The 15,672-nt window shown below is 61.5% G+C and overlaps 2 protein-coding genes across 2 annotated transcripts; both read left to right on the top strand.

Annotated features, from left to right (window-relative positions):
* Positions 1 to 417: 417 nt before the first annotated feature.
* On the top strand, positions 418 to 8,528 carry LOC130840082 (keratin, type I cytoskeletal 42-like). Its single transcript, XM_057715154.1, is given in 9 exon segments — positions 418 to 1,895; positions 4,255 to 4,291; positions 4,294 to 4,336; positions 4,474 to 4,631; positions 5,772 to 5,932; positions 6,509 to 6,634; positions 6,878 to 7,098; positions 8,092 to 8,141; positions 8,264 to 8,528. Coding segments are annotated over 9 exon segments (1,365 nt in total). The 5' UTR covers positions 418 to 1,427; the 3' UTR covers positions 8,365 to 8,528.
* Positions 8,529 to 10,062: 1,534 nt separating this feature from the next.
* On the top strand, positions 10,063 to 15,672 carry KRT17 (keratin 17). The gene is made up of 8 exons (XM_057715148.1): positions 10,063 to 10,958; positions 12,031 to 12,113; positions 12,486 to 12,642; positions 13,261 to 13,422; positions 14,052 to 14,177; positions 14,273 to 14,493; positions 14,595 to 14,620; positions 15,438 to 15,672. The coding sequence occupies exons 1-8, from the start codon at positions 10,497 to 10,499 to the stop codon at positions 15,530 to 15,532; spliced, it is 1,332 nt and encodes a 443-aa protein (XP_057571131.1). The 5' UTR covers positions 10,063 to 10,496; the 3' UTR covers positions 15,533 to 15,672.

Genomic DNA, 15,672 nt, shown 5'->3' with positions numbered 1-15,672 from the left:
TGCTCCCTCACCTTGACCTTGAGCCCCCTCCCCACCCCAGGAACCCTGGGAACCCTCAGACTTTACAGGAGGGGTGGGATCAGGATAAAATCCAGTGGTCCCCTCTCGGTAGCTCGTGCAGTCCCCACTCTCCAAGCAAGGAGACACCCTTGCGTGTGAGGCCACCCACTTTCTAGGCAGGAAGTCCTTCCAGCAGTCTGGCCTCAGCACATCAGCTCTGATCTGCATGGAACCCCGACTCCCTCCCTGTCCCGGTGTGTGGGACCACCCACGCGCCTCCCTCTGCGCCTGCCTGGCCCCAGGGCCTTGCCGCCCCTGGAAGCTCCCCGTTTAGACAGGCCCCACGCAGACGCCAGGGTCCTGGCAGCGCCTAAATCATTAGAACCGCGGGAGATTAGGCTGCTAATCTCCTGGCTGGGTGTGGGCGGCTGCCTGCCACCAGGATGTGGGATTGTGCCTTTTCCTCTCAGGGGCCGCCCTTCCCCAGGGGTGGCGCCGGGGAGGGGTACCCGCCGCACAGACCCCGCTTCCCTGTGCGCCACACCTCCTCTGGGGGCCCCTCGGGAGTGCCTTTCCTCAGGGGGTGGGGGGCTGAGCAGAAGCGGTCTCCCCGACCCTCTGCTTCCTCCTCTCTCTCAGCCCCAGCTTGACTGACGTCCCCATCTCTGCAGATCCCCTCAAAGACCCTGGGAGGCAGGAATGACCCCCGTTTTGCAAATGAGGAACCGAGGCTCTTGAACGGACTTCCGGAAAGGTTTGGATCCAAAGCCCCCTCAGGCCAGTGGCTGACTCTTCCCCTCAATGGGGCAGCCCCCAGGCCAGCGGCTGCGTCGCCTCCCACAGACTTAGAATCAGCCCGAGAGAGCTGGAGGTTCCCCCCGGTCAGAGGCTGATTCGCACCTCCTCAGCCTGGGGGGGTCCCTCGGGGCCACATTGTACGGGGTGGGAGAGGGTGTCCCCCAGATCTCTCCACCATCTCCCTGGGACCCAAGAATGCTGGGTGGGGGGCCAGCCCAGCCCCAGGCTCCGGGCTTGTGGAGCCTTGTTCCAGGCCCTTTCTGGCTCCCAGGGCTGGGTTCTCCAGACTCCCCCCCAAGAATGAGCTCAGCTGCCTAATTGTGGCTGAGGATGGAGGATCACCCTACCCCGGGGCTGCGGCTCCAACACCACCTTTGTTTCTGACAGACGATGGGCTGCTAAGAGGCCGCCCAGGTCAGGCTCGGGCATAGGAGGGGGCCCCGGGGACACACTCAGTGTGTCCAGCCTGAGCCCCAGGCCCTGGGTGGCTGGTACAGAAGCAAATTACACGGCGGGAGTTTTGGCTCTGACTTCAAGGGCCAGGGACTCAGCCCCCGCTTTGGCCTGGCTATAAAGGGCTACCTGGGGTCTCTGTCCAGACCAGACCCTGCGCCTGACTTGTGGATGCCATGGCTGCCACCACCGCCAGCATCCGCCAGTTCTCCACCTCTGGCTCCATCAAGGGCCTGTCTGTGCCCGGAGGCGGGGGTTTCTCTCGGATGTCTTCCTTCCGTGTTGGGGGTGCCTGCCGGGCCCCCAGCCTCCTGGGAGCCGGCAGCTCTGGCAACATGTCCTTGTCCTCATCCTGCTTCTCTGTGGGCATGGGGGGTGGCTATGGTGCGGGCTACACCTGCAGCCTGGGAGGGAGCTTCGGCTCCAGCTTTGGCGTGGCAGGTGCCCTGCTGGGGGGCAGCGAGAAGGAGACCATGCAGAACCTCAACGACCGCCTGGCCTCCTACCTGGACAAGGTGCGCGCCCTGGAGGAGGCCAGTGCGGAGCTGGAGGTGAGGATTCGTGACTGGTACCAGAAGCAGGGCCCTGGGCCCGCCCGCGACTGCAGCCACTACTTCAAGACCATCGAGGACCTTCGGAGCAAGGTGGGCGCTCCCTGCCCTCTGTCCTGGTACCCGCTTCTGACTCACACCATCCCAACTTTGGACCTTTGCCCACATCTCTCCTCCAGCCTAGATCTCCATTACTCACTCATTCATTCTTTCATTCACTCAGTCTCTCACTTGTTCTGGAACCCAGCCCGGTGCCAGTCACCGGTCCCAGGCCTGGCGGACAGCCCACACAGGGAGGCTGTTTGGAGTTCCACCTTTCTGGGGGAGGGCATTTGGGGTGGGTGTTGGAGGAACGGGCAGGGAAGGCTTCAGAACCTTGATTGAGGGCAGCAGACGGCATTCCAGAGAGAGAGATCACTGTGGACAAAGGCATGGACGTGGGAACGAGCTTGGTGTGGCTGCTGAGAGATGAGGCTGGATGTCTCCTTCTCACTCTCCCATTTCCCTTTGAGTTTGCCCTGACCCCTCACCTGCCTCACCTCCTCCAGGCAGTCCTCCTGGATGGATGGCACTTGCCTTTTATCCTTGGATCTTGGGGTCCTTTTCACACTTTGAGGTTCAGTCTATGCTTTGTTCATTGTGCTGGTTTCACTGAGTCTGACGTGTTCTCACAGCTGCTTTTGTTGTGAGTCCTCTTTACCCCTTCCATGATGGTGACTCTGGGGGTTCCTAAGAGAAGAGTCTGTCTCTCCTTGCAGATCTGGGGGGGCGATGTCCCTGAGGAAAGAAGCTGTGTCTTCCCACTCAGACTGGAAGCTCCCAAGGGGAAAAATTTCTCCAAGTCAGTCTGATGGAGAAAACACACCCCCACCCCCCCGCCCCCCGCCCCCCCCCCCACACTATGATCTCTGCGAATGTGACCCTGGCATTCTGTAAACGTGGCATCTGGGTCTTTTGCACAGACCTTGCCCCTGGAGGGATGTACAGGGCTGCAGCCTCCAGAGGCAGGTGAGAGGTCAAAGAGGTGCGAGAGCCGGGCTTGGCGAGAGCCGGGCTGGGGGCCGGCTGTTTCCTGGTGGAGAACCAGGCCTGCTGCCCTGAGAGGGGCTTTACCTGTTGCTGCCCGGGACCCAGGCCAGGAAGGGAACTCCTGCAATTGCCCCCCGGAAACAGAGCTACTGGGAGTGCCAGATCAGATACTGGGCTTGGTCTGGGCAGCAGGGAACCCAGGGGAGCCCTGGTGAGTCAGCGCTCCTGAGCTTCGGGGTCAGCTAACTCCGCCCCGCCAGCCCCCAGTGCACGGCGCACCAGGCCCCTGAGCCGCTGCCCCTCGGGCGGTTCTCACCGGGCCCAGTCCGCCTCCTGAGCAGGGAGGTGGGTGAGGGGCTGGTCTGCAGGTTGCAGATGGGCCCACTGAGGCCCTGGGGCAGGTTCAGCTGGCTCTTGGGTTCAGTCTGGAAACAGAGCCTGACCCAGGGTGCCTTTTCAGAACGGGGTAGGCTCTGAGGCCTAGGGTGAGTTTACGGGGGCTGCCCCCTCTTACAGCTTTACACTTCGGCCCTCCGTCTTAAAAAATTCCAAATCCTACCCAGCTCGTCTGCCACCTCCCCCAAGACCTCCTCTCTGCTTCCTCAGGACAGTGTCGAGGGCCTCGGCCCCCCACCCCGCATGGCCCTGGACTGGAGCCTGTCTCGGCTATTTCTAACAACAATAACAACAGCGATACTAATGATAACCAACCCTCTGCTCCTTCCAGAGCCTCTCCCTTCCCCGTTGTCATTTAAACCTCCCAGGCGACCCTGTGGGAAAAAAGAACCTTGCCCTAGGTTTGACATGGGGCCAATCATAATCTTATTAATAATTTAATTACTCATTTAATTAAACTAATGTTTCCTGGGGGCTGACTCTGGGCCAGGCACTGTGCCCAGGGTTGGGGATTCCAAAGAGAATGAGACAGGCATGGGACAGGGCCTTGTTCCTCTGGAGCTCAGAGTCCAGTGGAGGAGAAAAACACACACACACACACAAAAGTCACGGAAAAAAATTGCACTTGGGAGAAGTACTGTGTAAGAGAGATGGGCCCAGGGGAGGTATGATGGGGAGGAAAGACCCAGATGGGGAATTGAAGAGGGCTTCCTGGAGGAGGTGGCAATTGAGCCTAGAGGTGAATTTAGTTGGGGAAGATGGAGTGAGGTCCAAACCGCTTGGGCAGTGACCCCCATGGTGGGAGGGGGTGCATATGGGTCTCTCTCCTGGTGTCATGGTTACCGGTGCCTGGGTATCATGTCGCCACCCCTGTGAGCCCCCCAGAAGGATGCTCAGAGGAGGAGACCACAGGGACCCTCATCTCCCTCACTCTGGCCCACTCTCCGAAGGGCTGCAAGAGGGGTGTTGCAAGGTCTTCCCAGGGCTGCCGAGGGTGCTTGCTCACCAAGCCCACCATGTCCCCCAGATCCTGGCGGCCACCGTCGACAATGCCAACTTGGTGCTGCGATCGATACCGCCCGCCAGGCAGCCGACGACTTCCGCACCAAGTGCGTCTGGGCCTCAGGGGTGGCTCGGGGGGCTGGTGGGGATCTGGCTTTGCGCCCCACGGGGCTCCTCTCTGTGTGGACGAGGGTGTCCTCGTGGCACTCCCTGGCTCATGCTTCCCTGCTTCCCTGCCTCCCAGGTATGAGACGGAGCTGAACCTGCGCTTGAGCGTGGAGGCCGACATCAACGGCCTGCGCAGGGTGCTGGACGAGCTGACCCTGGCCAGAGCCGACCTGGAGATGCAGATCGAGAGCCTGAAGGAGGAGCTGGCCTACCTCCGGAAGAACCACGAGGAGGGGAGGCCAGCTCTGGAATGCAGGAGAAACTTGTCTGGGAACAAGCAAGCCTGGGGCCCCCAAATCTTCCAGTTCCCCTCTCTGGGGGGTTCGTGGCTCTGACCCTGGGAGACCCTCCAAGGGCCTTGGTTGAGGCCTGGAGGGTCCCCTCCCCCCCACCCCCACCCCCAAGATAGTTCCTGTCCCTCAAGGCACGGCCTACCGTGTGGTGACAGTAAACTATCCAATGGGCAAATCAGTCTAAGAGCACACAGGCTTATTATTGTAATTAATTGTAACAGTGATAGTCAAAACAACCACGAACATCTGAACATCTGCCCAGCGCGCTGCAAGCAATTCACAGCAATTATCTCAGCTGATAGCGACAGCATGGCTGGGAGAAAGCACCACGTTCCTCCCTTTACCAGTGAAGAAACTGAGGCTCAGAGAGGTTAAGGAATTTGTCCAAGGCTGCAGAGGGAGTGGGTCTTCCCTCAGGTCTGCCTGAGCCGTACCCACACCCAGCTGTGACTCCACCACTCTGCCACTTCTCCTGCCTCCCAGGGACCCCAAGGCTCAACCCAAGGAGAGGGGTCCGAGACCCTGCTGGGGGACTAATGAGCCTTATGGCTTCCTTCTCCTCTGACCTCTGGGCTGGCCTGAGCTGAGAGCCTAATGCCCGAGTCGCAGGAGTCCAGAAAGTGTCTCCTTGGCTTTGAGGCTGGTAATAGGGATTGCATCCCCTAGTAGCTTCACATTTCCTAGTGAGGTCTGACTCCCCCGATGCCGACAGGGGGCTGCTTTCTCTGCACCCATGCTGCGTGGTTGGTGGCGGGGGGCCAAGGTGGGCAGTCAGGGCCGGAAGTGCGGTTGTCCCGGCTCAGCCCCACCATGCCCGGGCGTTGCCAGCTCTCCTGGCCTAGCATGCACTGGGACTGGGCAAAGTCCACCCCCCGAGTGTGTGTTGGGGGACACTGCTGATATCCACAGCCCGGCATGCAGGAGACGTGACAACACCCACCTCCACGTTCAGGGTGAGGAGCTGTTGGCCTGCCTGTGTCTGTCTGTCCTCTGCGCCCATCTCCCCCAGACAGAGAAGGCAGCCCCAGGGACTCTCCCCAAGATGGCCCTGAGTGCGCTCCTGCTCCCCTCTCTGCCCAGGAAATGAACGCCCTGCGAGGCCAGGTGGGCGGGGACGTCAGCGTGGAGATGGACGCTGCCCCCGGCGTGGACCTGAGCCGCATCCTGAACGAGATGCGAGACCAGTACGAGAAGATCGCAGAGAAGAACCGTAAGGACGCCGAGGACTGGTTCTTCAGCAAGGTGGGTGGCCCACGTGAGCAGGTGTGCACACGTGTGCGTGCACGTGCTGTGTGCCGAGCATGGGATGGAAAACTTGCAGATCCAGAGACCGTGGATTTCCAGCTGGAAGAACCTTTGGAAACCAGTTGGACCAACCCCTCACATTCGAGGGGAGATTGTGAGGCTCAGAGAGGCCTCACGCTGACATAACCCTTCACCGTGGCCTGGGGAGCAGATCCAGATCTCCTGACCCCGCTAGGGATTCTCCCAGCCCGGGCTTCCGTAGGTAGATAGATGTGTCCTTGGATGCAGGCTCTCGTGCCCCCAGTAAGCACACACTGAGCAGTTGCAGTGCCCAGACAGCGACAGGCACACAAACAGTAAAACCCAGGTCCTGCCCTTGAGCAGTGCCTGCAGCCCAGTAAGGACACACACGACTGCAGAGCAAGATGAATTCTACACGTTCCAGATGTGCAGGTGGGCTCGGGGCCCCACAGAGACCAGCAAGGGGCAAGTCTGTGGGTTCAGGGCTCGGGGATGGCCCCTGTCCACCTCTGCAAGCCTCCTCAAGCCCCTGGGGCCCACCCTACCTTCCAGACGGAGGAGCTGAACCGGGAGGTGGCCACCAGCACCGAGGCCCTGCAGAGCAGCCGGACAGAGATCACGGAGCTGCGCCGCACGGTGCAGAACCTGGAGATTGAGCTGCAGTCTCCGCTCAGCATGGTAGGGCCTCTGTCCCCTCCCTGCCCTGTACCCGCCACTCCAGGGTGGGCCCCACCTCCTGGACCCCCAATCGGAGAACCAGAGACTCCCTGCCCGCCTGCCACTTCACACTCTGCCGCACCTACTGCCCCAGAGCGCTGGCAGCACCCACAAGCCCGCACACATGGGGCCCTCTTCTGGGGACTGCGCCGTGAGGAAGGGCCCCAGCTTGGTCTCACCAGCCACCTATACCTTGACCCACAGAAAGCATTCCTGGAGGGCAGCCTGGCGGAGATCGAGGCGCGCTACGGGGCCCAGCTGGCCCAGCTCCAGGGGCTCATCAGCAGCATCGAGCAGCGGCTGTGCGAACTGCGCTGTGACATGGAGCGGCAGAACCACGAGTACCAGGTGCTGCTGGACGTGAAGACGCGGCTGGAGCAGGAGATCGCCACCTACCGCCGCCTGCTGGAGGGCGAGGACGCCCAGTGCGTGGGTGGGGGTGGTGGTGGTGGTGGTGGTGGTGCAGCTGGCCCGGGCTTGGTGGGCCAGGGTATCTTCACCCAGGGAGGGACAGCACCAGCCGAGGCAGGAGGAGGTGTGGAGGTTTTCAGGAGGTGAAGCTGAGAACGCTGGCTGGGGTCCAACGAGATGGTGTAGGTACTGGGGAGCCACGGGGGGCTTTGATCATCAAGGTATCTTAGAACTTTCAGCCTGGCTGCAGAGGGAGAACTACATCCGCGGGGCCAGGGTGGGGTCAGGGAGACCTGTCAGGAGGCTGGAGCAGGGCGTCAGGCCAGAGAAGACCTGCCATAAGGAGAGTGGAGGGCAGGGAAGGGGAGGTGGTGCACCTAGAGGGTGTGTTATAGCTAAAGCAACAGGGCTGGATGCCTGAACGCAGAGGCGAGCGTGGCTTGCCGGCGAGACTCAATAAGCGTTTGGGTAAGCACATGAAGGGGTGGGTAACCATGGCCCTGGGTTTCTGGATCCAGTGACTGTGTGGTTGGTGATCCCATTGTCTTGGCTGGGTGGAGATCTGGTTTGCAGCTGGGAGAGTGATCAGGCCCTAGCGCAAAGGGGCCAAGGATGTCCTGGAGTCTCCATGCTTTTTGCTCTATGACGATGGCTAAGTCCATCTATAGTCTAACCACAGTCTCTCCTGCTTTAATTAAATTTATTTGTCGGGCCCTTCAGGATATGGAAAAACCACTTGCTCAGCTTCTCCTTGTAAATCCCTGCTTGGCCGCAAAGGGCCTCTGGGCCTTCGGTTGGGGTATCCCCTTTCCTTCCTCCTGCCCACTGGGTCTGTGCCCTTTAAGCCTGTGGTTGCCACTCTTTTCCGTGTACTCCCTGCTGTGATTTCTCTCTGATTTGCTGGGACCTCTTTCCCCTCGGCAGGGGCCTCCCCAGCTGCTCCTCCTTCCAGGGAGTTGGGCTCCCAACTGGCACCCCTGGGCTGACAGGTGCCTCTCTCCCTGCAGCCTGGCCACGCAGTATTCCTCCTCCCTGGTCTCCCAGCCCACCCGGGAAGGTAAGAGCCTGCCCCGTCCTGCCCAGGGTGGGTGGGGAGAGGCCGAGGACGCTTCGTGTGGGAGGCTTGGGGAGGGCCTCCAGCCTGAGGTTCCGTGTGCCTCCCTCTTCCTCCGCCCGCAGCAGCCACGGTGACCACCCGCCAGGTGCGTACCATCATGGAGGAAGTGCAGGACGGCGAGGTGGTCTCCTCCCGCGAGCAGGTCCATCGCTCCACCCACTGAGGCTCCTCTCCACCTGCGCCAGCCCAGCCTTCAGGGTCAAGGGGCAGCCATTGCCTCTAGGTCCCAGCCCGCTACTGCCGCGCCCTGAGAGCCCGTCTGGGCCACCGCCCAAGAGCTGTTGCCTTTCTGTGTGTGCTTCCCCCAGCCCCTCACTGAGGGGGCCTCCTGAGTTTGCCCCAGTGACTGCAATTAAAGCTTTGCATGAAATTCAGTGCCTCCTGTGATTTGGTCTGCTCACTGGCTTGGGCAGCGTGGGCGGAGGGATGGGGGGACAAGGAGAGTTTGTTGAGTGTTTGGGGCTGTTTATCACCTGCCCACCTGCTCTGCCCACCCCATCTGGGCCTGGGGCTCAAAGGAGGGAGGCAGGAGGCTTGAGGGTGAAGGGATGGGACGGCCCATCGTGTCGGGAAAGCCCCGGGTCCCCATTGCCTGCAGCTGGTCCCTGGAAGGGCCCCATAGACTTTCCGGGGAACCACACCTTCTACAGAGAACGCCCTGCCTCAGCCTGGGGCAGGTACAAGGTCAAGATCGGAGGGAGAGAGGCTGGGGCTCCCTGGAGAAGCGGTCCAGGGTACTGGAGCGTGTGAGGGGTGGCAGTGGCACGGCCAGCCCAGGAAGCCAGACAGGCTTCCTGTTGGGCTTGGGGGTGTGTGGGGTGGGGTGGCCGCTCTGCGTGAGAGCGTGGGGGGGGCGTCCTGTTTGCTTTGGTGGCTTGGCAGCTGCTGGGCTATTGGGGAATCTCTCTCAGCGGCTGGTGGGGGCTGCCTGGGCCTGTCTGGGAAGTGGAAGCCATCGGCAGTCTGAGACATGACCACATTCCGCCCGGCAGGCCTGCCGGGACCCTGGGACTGAGAGTGGTGCGCAGGGCAGGGTGGGGCTGTGGGGCGGGCACCTGGCCCATCCTGAGGGGCCAGGTCAGGGGATTGGGTGGGGCCTCTGGGGGAGGCTGCAGGGGAGGAGACTGGCCGGGGGGGTGGGCCTCAGGAAGACCCTTTTCTTGGGCAGTGTCCTTTAGATTTCCAGCTGGCTGGGACCTGAAGGTATACGCGCCCCATCCCAAGTGTCTCGGGGTACAGGAGGAGCAGGGAGGGCGGACGCCCTCTCCGCAGGGTTCTTGCTGTTCCCTTTACTGTGCTGCCCCCTCCCAGTCTGCCAGTTCCCCAGCCTACAGCTAAGCTTCCCTTTGCCCACTCCAGCCCAAGACTCCCCATCTGTAAGAGAGAGAGGGGGAAAGGTCAGAAAAGGACACTGGGTCCCTAGGGGGTTGCAGAGATGGGGACGGGGTCAGAAAACTGACAAAATGGAATCATAGCCCCTGCCGTGCTTCCCTGGTGTCAGGGCTCGGCAGAAGGGGCCAGCGTGTCAGAGGCCCCTGGGGAGGTGCCTGGGTGCTGTGGCCGGGTGTGATGAAGGACGCGGGATGCAGCCCTGCCGGCCCGGTTCCGAGTTAGGTGGGGCGGAGGGACACTCTCCCTCTCCAAGCTCCAGCTTCCTGGTCTGTAAACGGGGCGGTAATCTGAGACTTGACTGGGCTTCTGTGTGGTGAGCCTGGTGGGTCTGGGTTCAGTTTCCAAGGCAGGGTGGGGTCTCGGTCCTCGCGGTCTCCCCTGCACCCAGCCCAGGGCCAGGACCTTGTGTGGCGTGGTGTGTGGCTGGGGGCTGCCTGGCTCCCCAGCCCACGGGCCCACCAGACACAGGGGCCAAGTGGTGTGGCTGGGGTGGCAGCTGCCTGGGAGGGCCCGGGGACGGTGACGTCCTGCTTACTCGTCTTCTCCGTATTAGGTCATGGGAAAGCGTCGCTGGAGGGCCCGCCTGAATCACAGGTGACGGGCCTGAGACCAGAGACAGGCACACACACATGCAGACACCCAGCACGGGGGTTCAGAGAAATGATGCAAAGCCCCGACGGTGGGAGGGGAGGGTGCCCACAGCCACCTGGGAGCTGGCGGGCGGCCAGTGGTGATGGAAGCCCAGGGGAATGAAAACAGAGGAGTGAGCCTGTTGTATTCGCTACGCCCACTTGTCCGGGCCTATAAAGGAGACAGGCGAGCCCTGGCAGCAGCACGCACCTTGGGCCTCTCTCCTCTCGAGCCCTCTCTCTCCGTGTCTGCCCACCACCTGCTGCCGCCACCATGACCACCACCATCCGCCAGTACTCTTCCTCCGGCTCCATCAAGGGCTCCTCCGGCCTGGGGGGTGGCTCGTCTGTCACCTCCTGCCGGCTGTCTGGCAACCTGGGCGCCGGCTCCTGCAGGCTGGGGTCTGCAGGTGGCCTGGGCAGCGCCCTCGGGGGCGGCAGCTACTCTAGCTGCTACAGCTTTGGCTCTGGCGGTGGCTATGGTAGCGGCGGCATTGGCTTTGGTGGCTATGGTGGTGGTTTTGGAGGTGCCGATGGGCTGCTGGTGGGAGGCGAGAAGGCCACCATGCAGAACCTCAACGACCGCCTGGCCTCCTACCTGGACAAGGTGCGCGCCCTGGAGGAGGCCAACGCAGAGCTGGAGGTGAAGATCCACGACTGGTACCAGAAGCGGGCCCCGGGGCCGGCTCCCGACTACAGCCTCTACTTCAAGACCATCGAGGACCTGAAGAACAAGGTAGGGGCTGTGGTGTTAGGGGACATGGCGGGGCGGCGCACAGCTTTTCCTCTCCTACTCCTGCCCTTGACCAAGGCCTGGAGTCCAGCCTGGGGCCTGCCACGGGGTCTTGGGGAGCTAAGGACAGCTTGGCTCTGGCTTGGCCTCTGGGAGCCCATCCTGGGGCCACTATGCAGCCTATGGTCTCTTTTTTGGGACAGCAGCCTGGGCTGGGAACAAGCAGGCCTCGTGGAACTCCTCTGAGCCTCAGTTTCCCTTCGCAGAGCTTTTGCCACCTTGTGTGTTTGTAGGATAAGACGAATGAGTGCCTGTGGGGGGCTGGGCCCCTGGAGCCGCTGGGTACTCAGGCACCTCTTGCCTTGGAATAAGAGGGCTATGGTCAGGGGATTTAGGGGTCAGGGGTCTGAGTGAGCTCCTGCTGGCACCTGCTGGGAGGAGGAGGCAGGAGAGAGGGGGCGTGACCTCAGGAGGCTGCTTGTGTGCCTTGTTTGGGGATTCTTCTGGCTTCCCCATCTGTCCTGCTGCCCCTCAAGACGGGGGCTCAGCAGACTTGAGGTGGGGGCGGGGCTGTCTGCTGGAGCCCGGGGTCAGGGCTTAGCAGGGCTCATGATTTCTGATTTGGAGCCACTCTTTGGTGAGGGCTCCTTTCGTCTACCTTGTGGGGGAGCCTCTCAAGGGCACTATATCCCCAGCTGTAAAAGGAGGTTTCCCATACCTGTCCTCTTTCTGGGATTCGGGAACAGCTTCTGCCCCTGGACATCCTCCCGTTCTTCTCTGGCTCTCCCAGCCAGCTGCCCGCTCTGGTTTAAGGCAGAGCCTCGCATGGCGGGGGTGGGGGAGGATCTGTGTGAGGGGAGGCAGGGCCTGGGGGGGGAGGGGGACGTTTCAGCCATCCGACTCCTGCTGGCCCCACCTCTGTCACCAACTGTAGTGCAGTAAAGGGGAGAGGCTGGTGGGAAGGGAGCCTTCCTGGAGGAGGCAGCCACCTCCTGGCCCCCAGACGGAAAGACCCATCTCAGAACCCTTGTCGGGGCTGAGTTATACCCACCTGACTACTCTCCCATCTTCCCAGATCCTCGTGGCCAAGGTGGACAATGCCAACATCCTGCTGCAGATCGACAATGCCCGCTTGGCAGCTGATGACTTCCGCACCAAGTGAGCCCTGGCCAGGGGGCCGGGGAGGACCTGGGGACACCCCTCCCTGCCCCAGGACTCCTCAGTTGCTGGTAGCAAGGTCCAGGAGCTGGGGATGGGGGACTCCACCTCTTAGCCCAGGATGAAGCAAACGCAGCCACTTCTGAAGGTCCCTGGGCTCAGCCAGGTGATGGAAGAGAGGGGGGGGAGGCGGGAGGCAGAGAGGAGAGGAGTCAGAAGGCCAGGTGGGAGCCTTGCTCTGCGTGGTCCCAGGCCCCCAGGGCTAGGATTGGCTTCCACTCCACCCCCTCATGGTTTGAAGGCAGGATGCTGGCCAGAACCTGCACCTGTCGGTCCAAGCATCTTGATGGACGTCTCTGATTCCCTTTGCAGGTTTGAGACGGAGCAGGCCCTGCGCTTGAGCGTGGAGGCTGACATCAATGGCCTGCGCAGAGTGCTGGATGAGCTGACTCTGGCCAGAGCCGACCTGGAGATGCAGATCGAGAACCTCAAGGAAGAGCTGGCCTACCTCCGGAAGAACCACGAGGAGGTGAGGCAGCCAGGGCAGGAGGGCAAAGAGGATGCCGAGTAGGTGGCAGGGCTCTGGGGCCGGGCCAAGGTTGCGACTGTGGGAAGAGCACACGTGTCCAGGCTTGTCCCCTTACAGTGCCGCCCTGTCTGCAGAGCCCTGATCCCCACACAGGACAGCTTCCTCCGTGTACTACCTTGCTTCCCTGTATCTGGGGAGCCTCCCAGGGGCCCGCAGAGGCCTCTTCTGCCCGTCCTGGCCTCCCTCACCACGACAAGAGATAACCGAGGAGGTTGCCCCCTTGTCCTAGTTCAAACCCTCGAATCTGGCCCCTAGGTAGAAGTTTGGAAATTAGATGGAATGTTTTGAGGGCTCAGGCCTAAGAATTAGATTTTATCTTCAGAGAGCCCTCACTCTAACGGGGAAACCACAGAATCTGTCCTCAGGGAGCCCCTGGTTTGATGGTGGAGGCAAAGCCCACACAGAGCAGGTGAACAAAAGTCATTTGGAGGGTCAGAGGGTAGAGGGCAGGAAGGAAAAAGGAGGCATCCGTGAGAGGGGTCTGGAGCGCTTGAGTGGGAAGGGTTGGGAGTGAAAGATCAGGATGGATGCCCACACCCACCATCCCTTCCTCCACAGGAGATGAATGCCCTGAGAGGCCAGGTGGGTGGTGAGATCAACGTGGAGATGGACGCTGCCCCCGGCGTGGACCTGAGCCGCATCCTGAATGAGATGCGTGATCAGTACGAGAAGATGGCAGAGAAGAACCGCAAGGATGCCGAAGACTGGTTCTTCAGCAAGGTGGGGGCTGCCACAGGCCAGAGGCCTCTCCCAGGGGGTGGCGTGCAAGGCCTGAGTCCCCACAGTAAGCCCAGTGCTTGGCGTCTTGGGTGCCTTATCCCTGGTGAGCCACACGGACCCCGGGGGTCAGGGTCGCCTGCTGCATCCGCAGACCTGGAGCTTGGCGGAAACTGGAACCTGGGGGTGGGCGGGTGGAGAGCCCCCCTCAGGAGAAAAGCAGAGGGTTAAGACCCCAGCAGCTTCCATCTGTCCCTCAAGAAGTCGGGAACTAGTACCCAGGGGCCTGGCTACTGTTCTGGCTGGTTCTCAAGTTTCCTATTCTTGTGCTTTCCACTTTCAGGGATTAAAGATAAAACTTAACATCCTTTCAAAGCCTGCTGGGTTTTGGGAAGCGGGAGGCTGGTGAGAAGGCACTGCTCCCACAGTCAGGTTTGGGAGGAGGCCTGAGAGGCCCAGGGGAGGTCAGGAAGGTGGCCATTGGGGACGGGGGTTGGGGGAATGGGGAGAGCCCAGGTGTCTGTCTGGGCACAGAGTGGGCCCTGGGCTGAGCATATGGAGACCATGGGGGTCGCCTGACTTGGAGAAGGGGAGTCAGGCTCACGCAACCCTGTCCTGTGTCCTGTTTGCAGACAGAGGAGCTGAACCGTGAGGTGGCCACCAACAGCGAGCTGGTGCAGAGCGGCAAGAGCGAGATCTCCGAGCTCCGGCGCACCCTGCAGGCCCTGGAGATCGAGCTGCAGTCCCAGCTCAGCATGGTAGGAGCACTGCCAGGCCTGGGGGTGGGTGCCCAGAGCCCTGGAGGGGACACTGAGCACCCTTGCTGACCCCTGCTCCTCCCGTTCTCTTGCAGAAAGCATCCCTGGAGGGTAGCCTGGCAGAGACAGAGAACCGGTACTGCCTGCAGCTGTCCCAGATCCAGGGGCTGATCGGCAGCGTGGAGGAGCAGCTGGCCCAGCTGCGCTGCGAGATGGAGCAGCAGAGCCAGGAATACAACATCCTGCTGGACGTGAAGACCCGGCTGGAGCAGGAGATCGCCACCTACCGCCGCCTGCTGGAGGGCGAGGATGCCCAGTGAGTGGGGGCTTGAGGCCAGGGCTGGGGGCCTGGGGCAGAGGTGAGGCTCAGACCCACAGCTAATCTCTCTCTGTTTTTTTTTTTAAATTTTTTTGCAGCCTGACTCAGTACAAGCCCAAAGAATGTAAGCATCTTGGTAGCTGAGGGTGAGGCTGCACGGGGCAGGTGACCCAGCTGCGCATTGCTGGGGGAGGGTCCGCAGGAACTCCAGGAAATGATGGCTGATCCTCAGCAGGGGTGGGGGAAGGGACCCGGTAGGGCTCAGGGTCCTAATCAGATGAGGGAGACTGATGGGCGTGGGGCAGGGAATTGGCCCTTACTTTGGAGATCCTAGTCTGAGGCAGGAGACGTGGTCCCAGCTCTGGAGACTCTCAACTGAAGCGGAGATAAGGATATGGTCTCGTGATCTTTGCTCTTGGGACCCTACAAATGAGCAAAGGCAGTCTTGTGTCTGGAGTCTCTTGTCTGATGGCAGAAAGGGAATTGGTCCTTGTCCCCCAGATCCCAGTCTGATGGGGAAGATAAGATCCCAGTCCTGGGGCATCTAGTCTAAGGAGGGTGATGGGGACCAGGTTCTTGTCTTGGAGATCCCCGTCTGAAGGAATCGTAGTCTGTGCCCTGGAGACTGCAGAGAAATGGAGAGAGACCCCATTTTGTGTAGCATCCAGTCTGCACCGTCTTCCTCTTGCAGATGGACACGTGGGTCAGAGTCAAACCATCTATTTGGGAGGCAGGACTCACCCAGGGGCACCGGCAAGGAACAGGGTGGGAGGGAGGGAGTGGCAAGGTCAGGGGGACGCCTGTGCAGATGTGATGCTGAGGGGCCAGCAGAGGCGTGGACACCAGGCGGCCATGGGGAGAGAGCCCGCTCCGCTCAGGGGGCCGGGGGCTGAGCCAGGATCCCTTGGCCCCCGCCCACCCCGAGTGTCTGTCTCCTGCAGCCGTGACCACCCGCCAGGTGCGCACCATCGTGGAAGAGGTCCAGGATGGCAGGGTCATCTCCTCCCGCGAGCAGGTCCACCAGACTGCCCACTAGGACTCTGCTCCCCGCGCCAGCCCCTCGAGGGCCCCCCGCTGGCATCGTGGCCTCCAGCCTCCCCAGCCTCAGCCCCCAGCTTCAGTCCCTTTCCCATCCCCTCTCCCTGGCCAATAAAGCTTGTTGACTGAGGCATGGAA

The sequence above is a fragment of the Hippopotamus amphibius genome, chromosome 17, assembly GCF_030028045.1.
Source record: "Hippopotamus amphibius kiboko isolate mHipAmp2 chromosome 17, mHipAmp2.hap2, whole genome shotgun sequence".
NCBI lineage: Eukaryota > Metazoa > Chordata > Mammalia > Artiodactyla > Hippopotamidae > Hippopotamus > Hippopotamus amphibius.
The sequence above is the reverse complement of the archived record's forward strand: the minus strand, read 5'-3'. Positions and strand labels throughout refer to the sequence as shown.

Bases quoted from the DNA above. Each gene is read 5' to 3' on its own strand.
- KRT17 (XM_057715148.1), top strand. From the start codon at position 10,497: ATGACCACCACCATCCGCCAGTACTCTTCCTCCGGCTCCATCAAGGGC. The intron at 13,423-14,051 runs GTGGGGGCTGCC...TCCTGTTTGCAG, and splicing joins AAGACTGGTTCTTCAGCAAG to ACAGAGGAGCTGAACCGTGA. The intron at 14,621-15,437 runs GTAAGCATCTTG...TGTCTCCTGCAG, and splicing joins TCAGTACAAGCCCAAAGAAT to CCGTGACCACCCGCCAGGTG.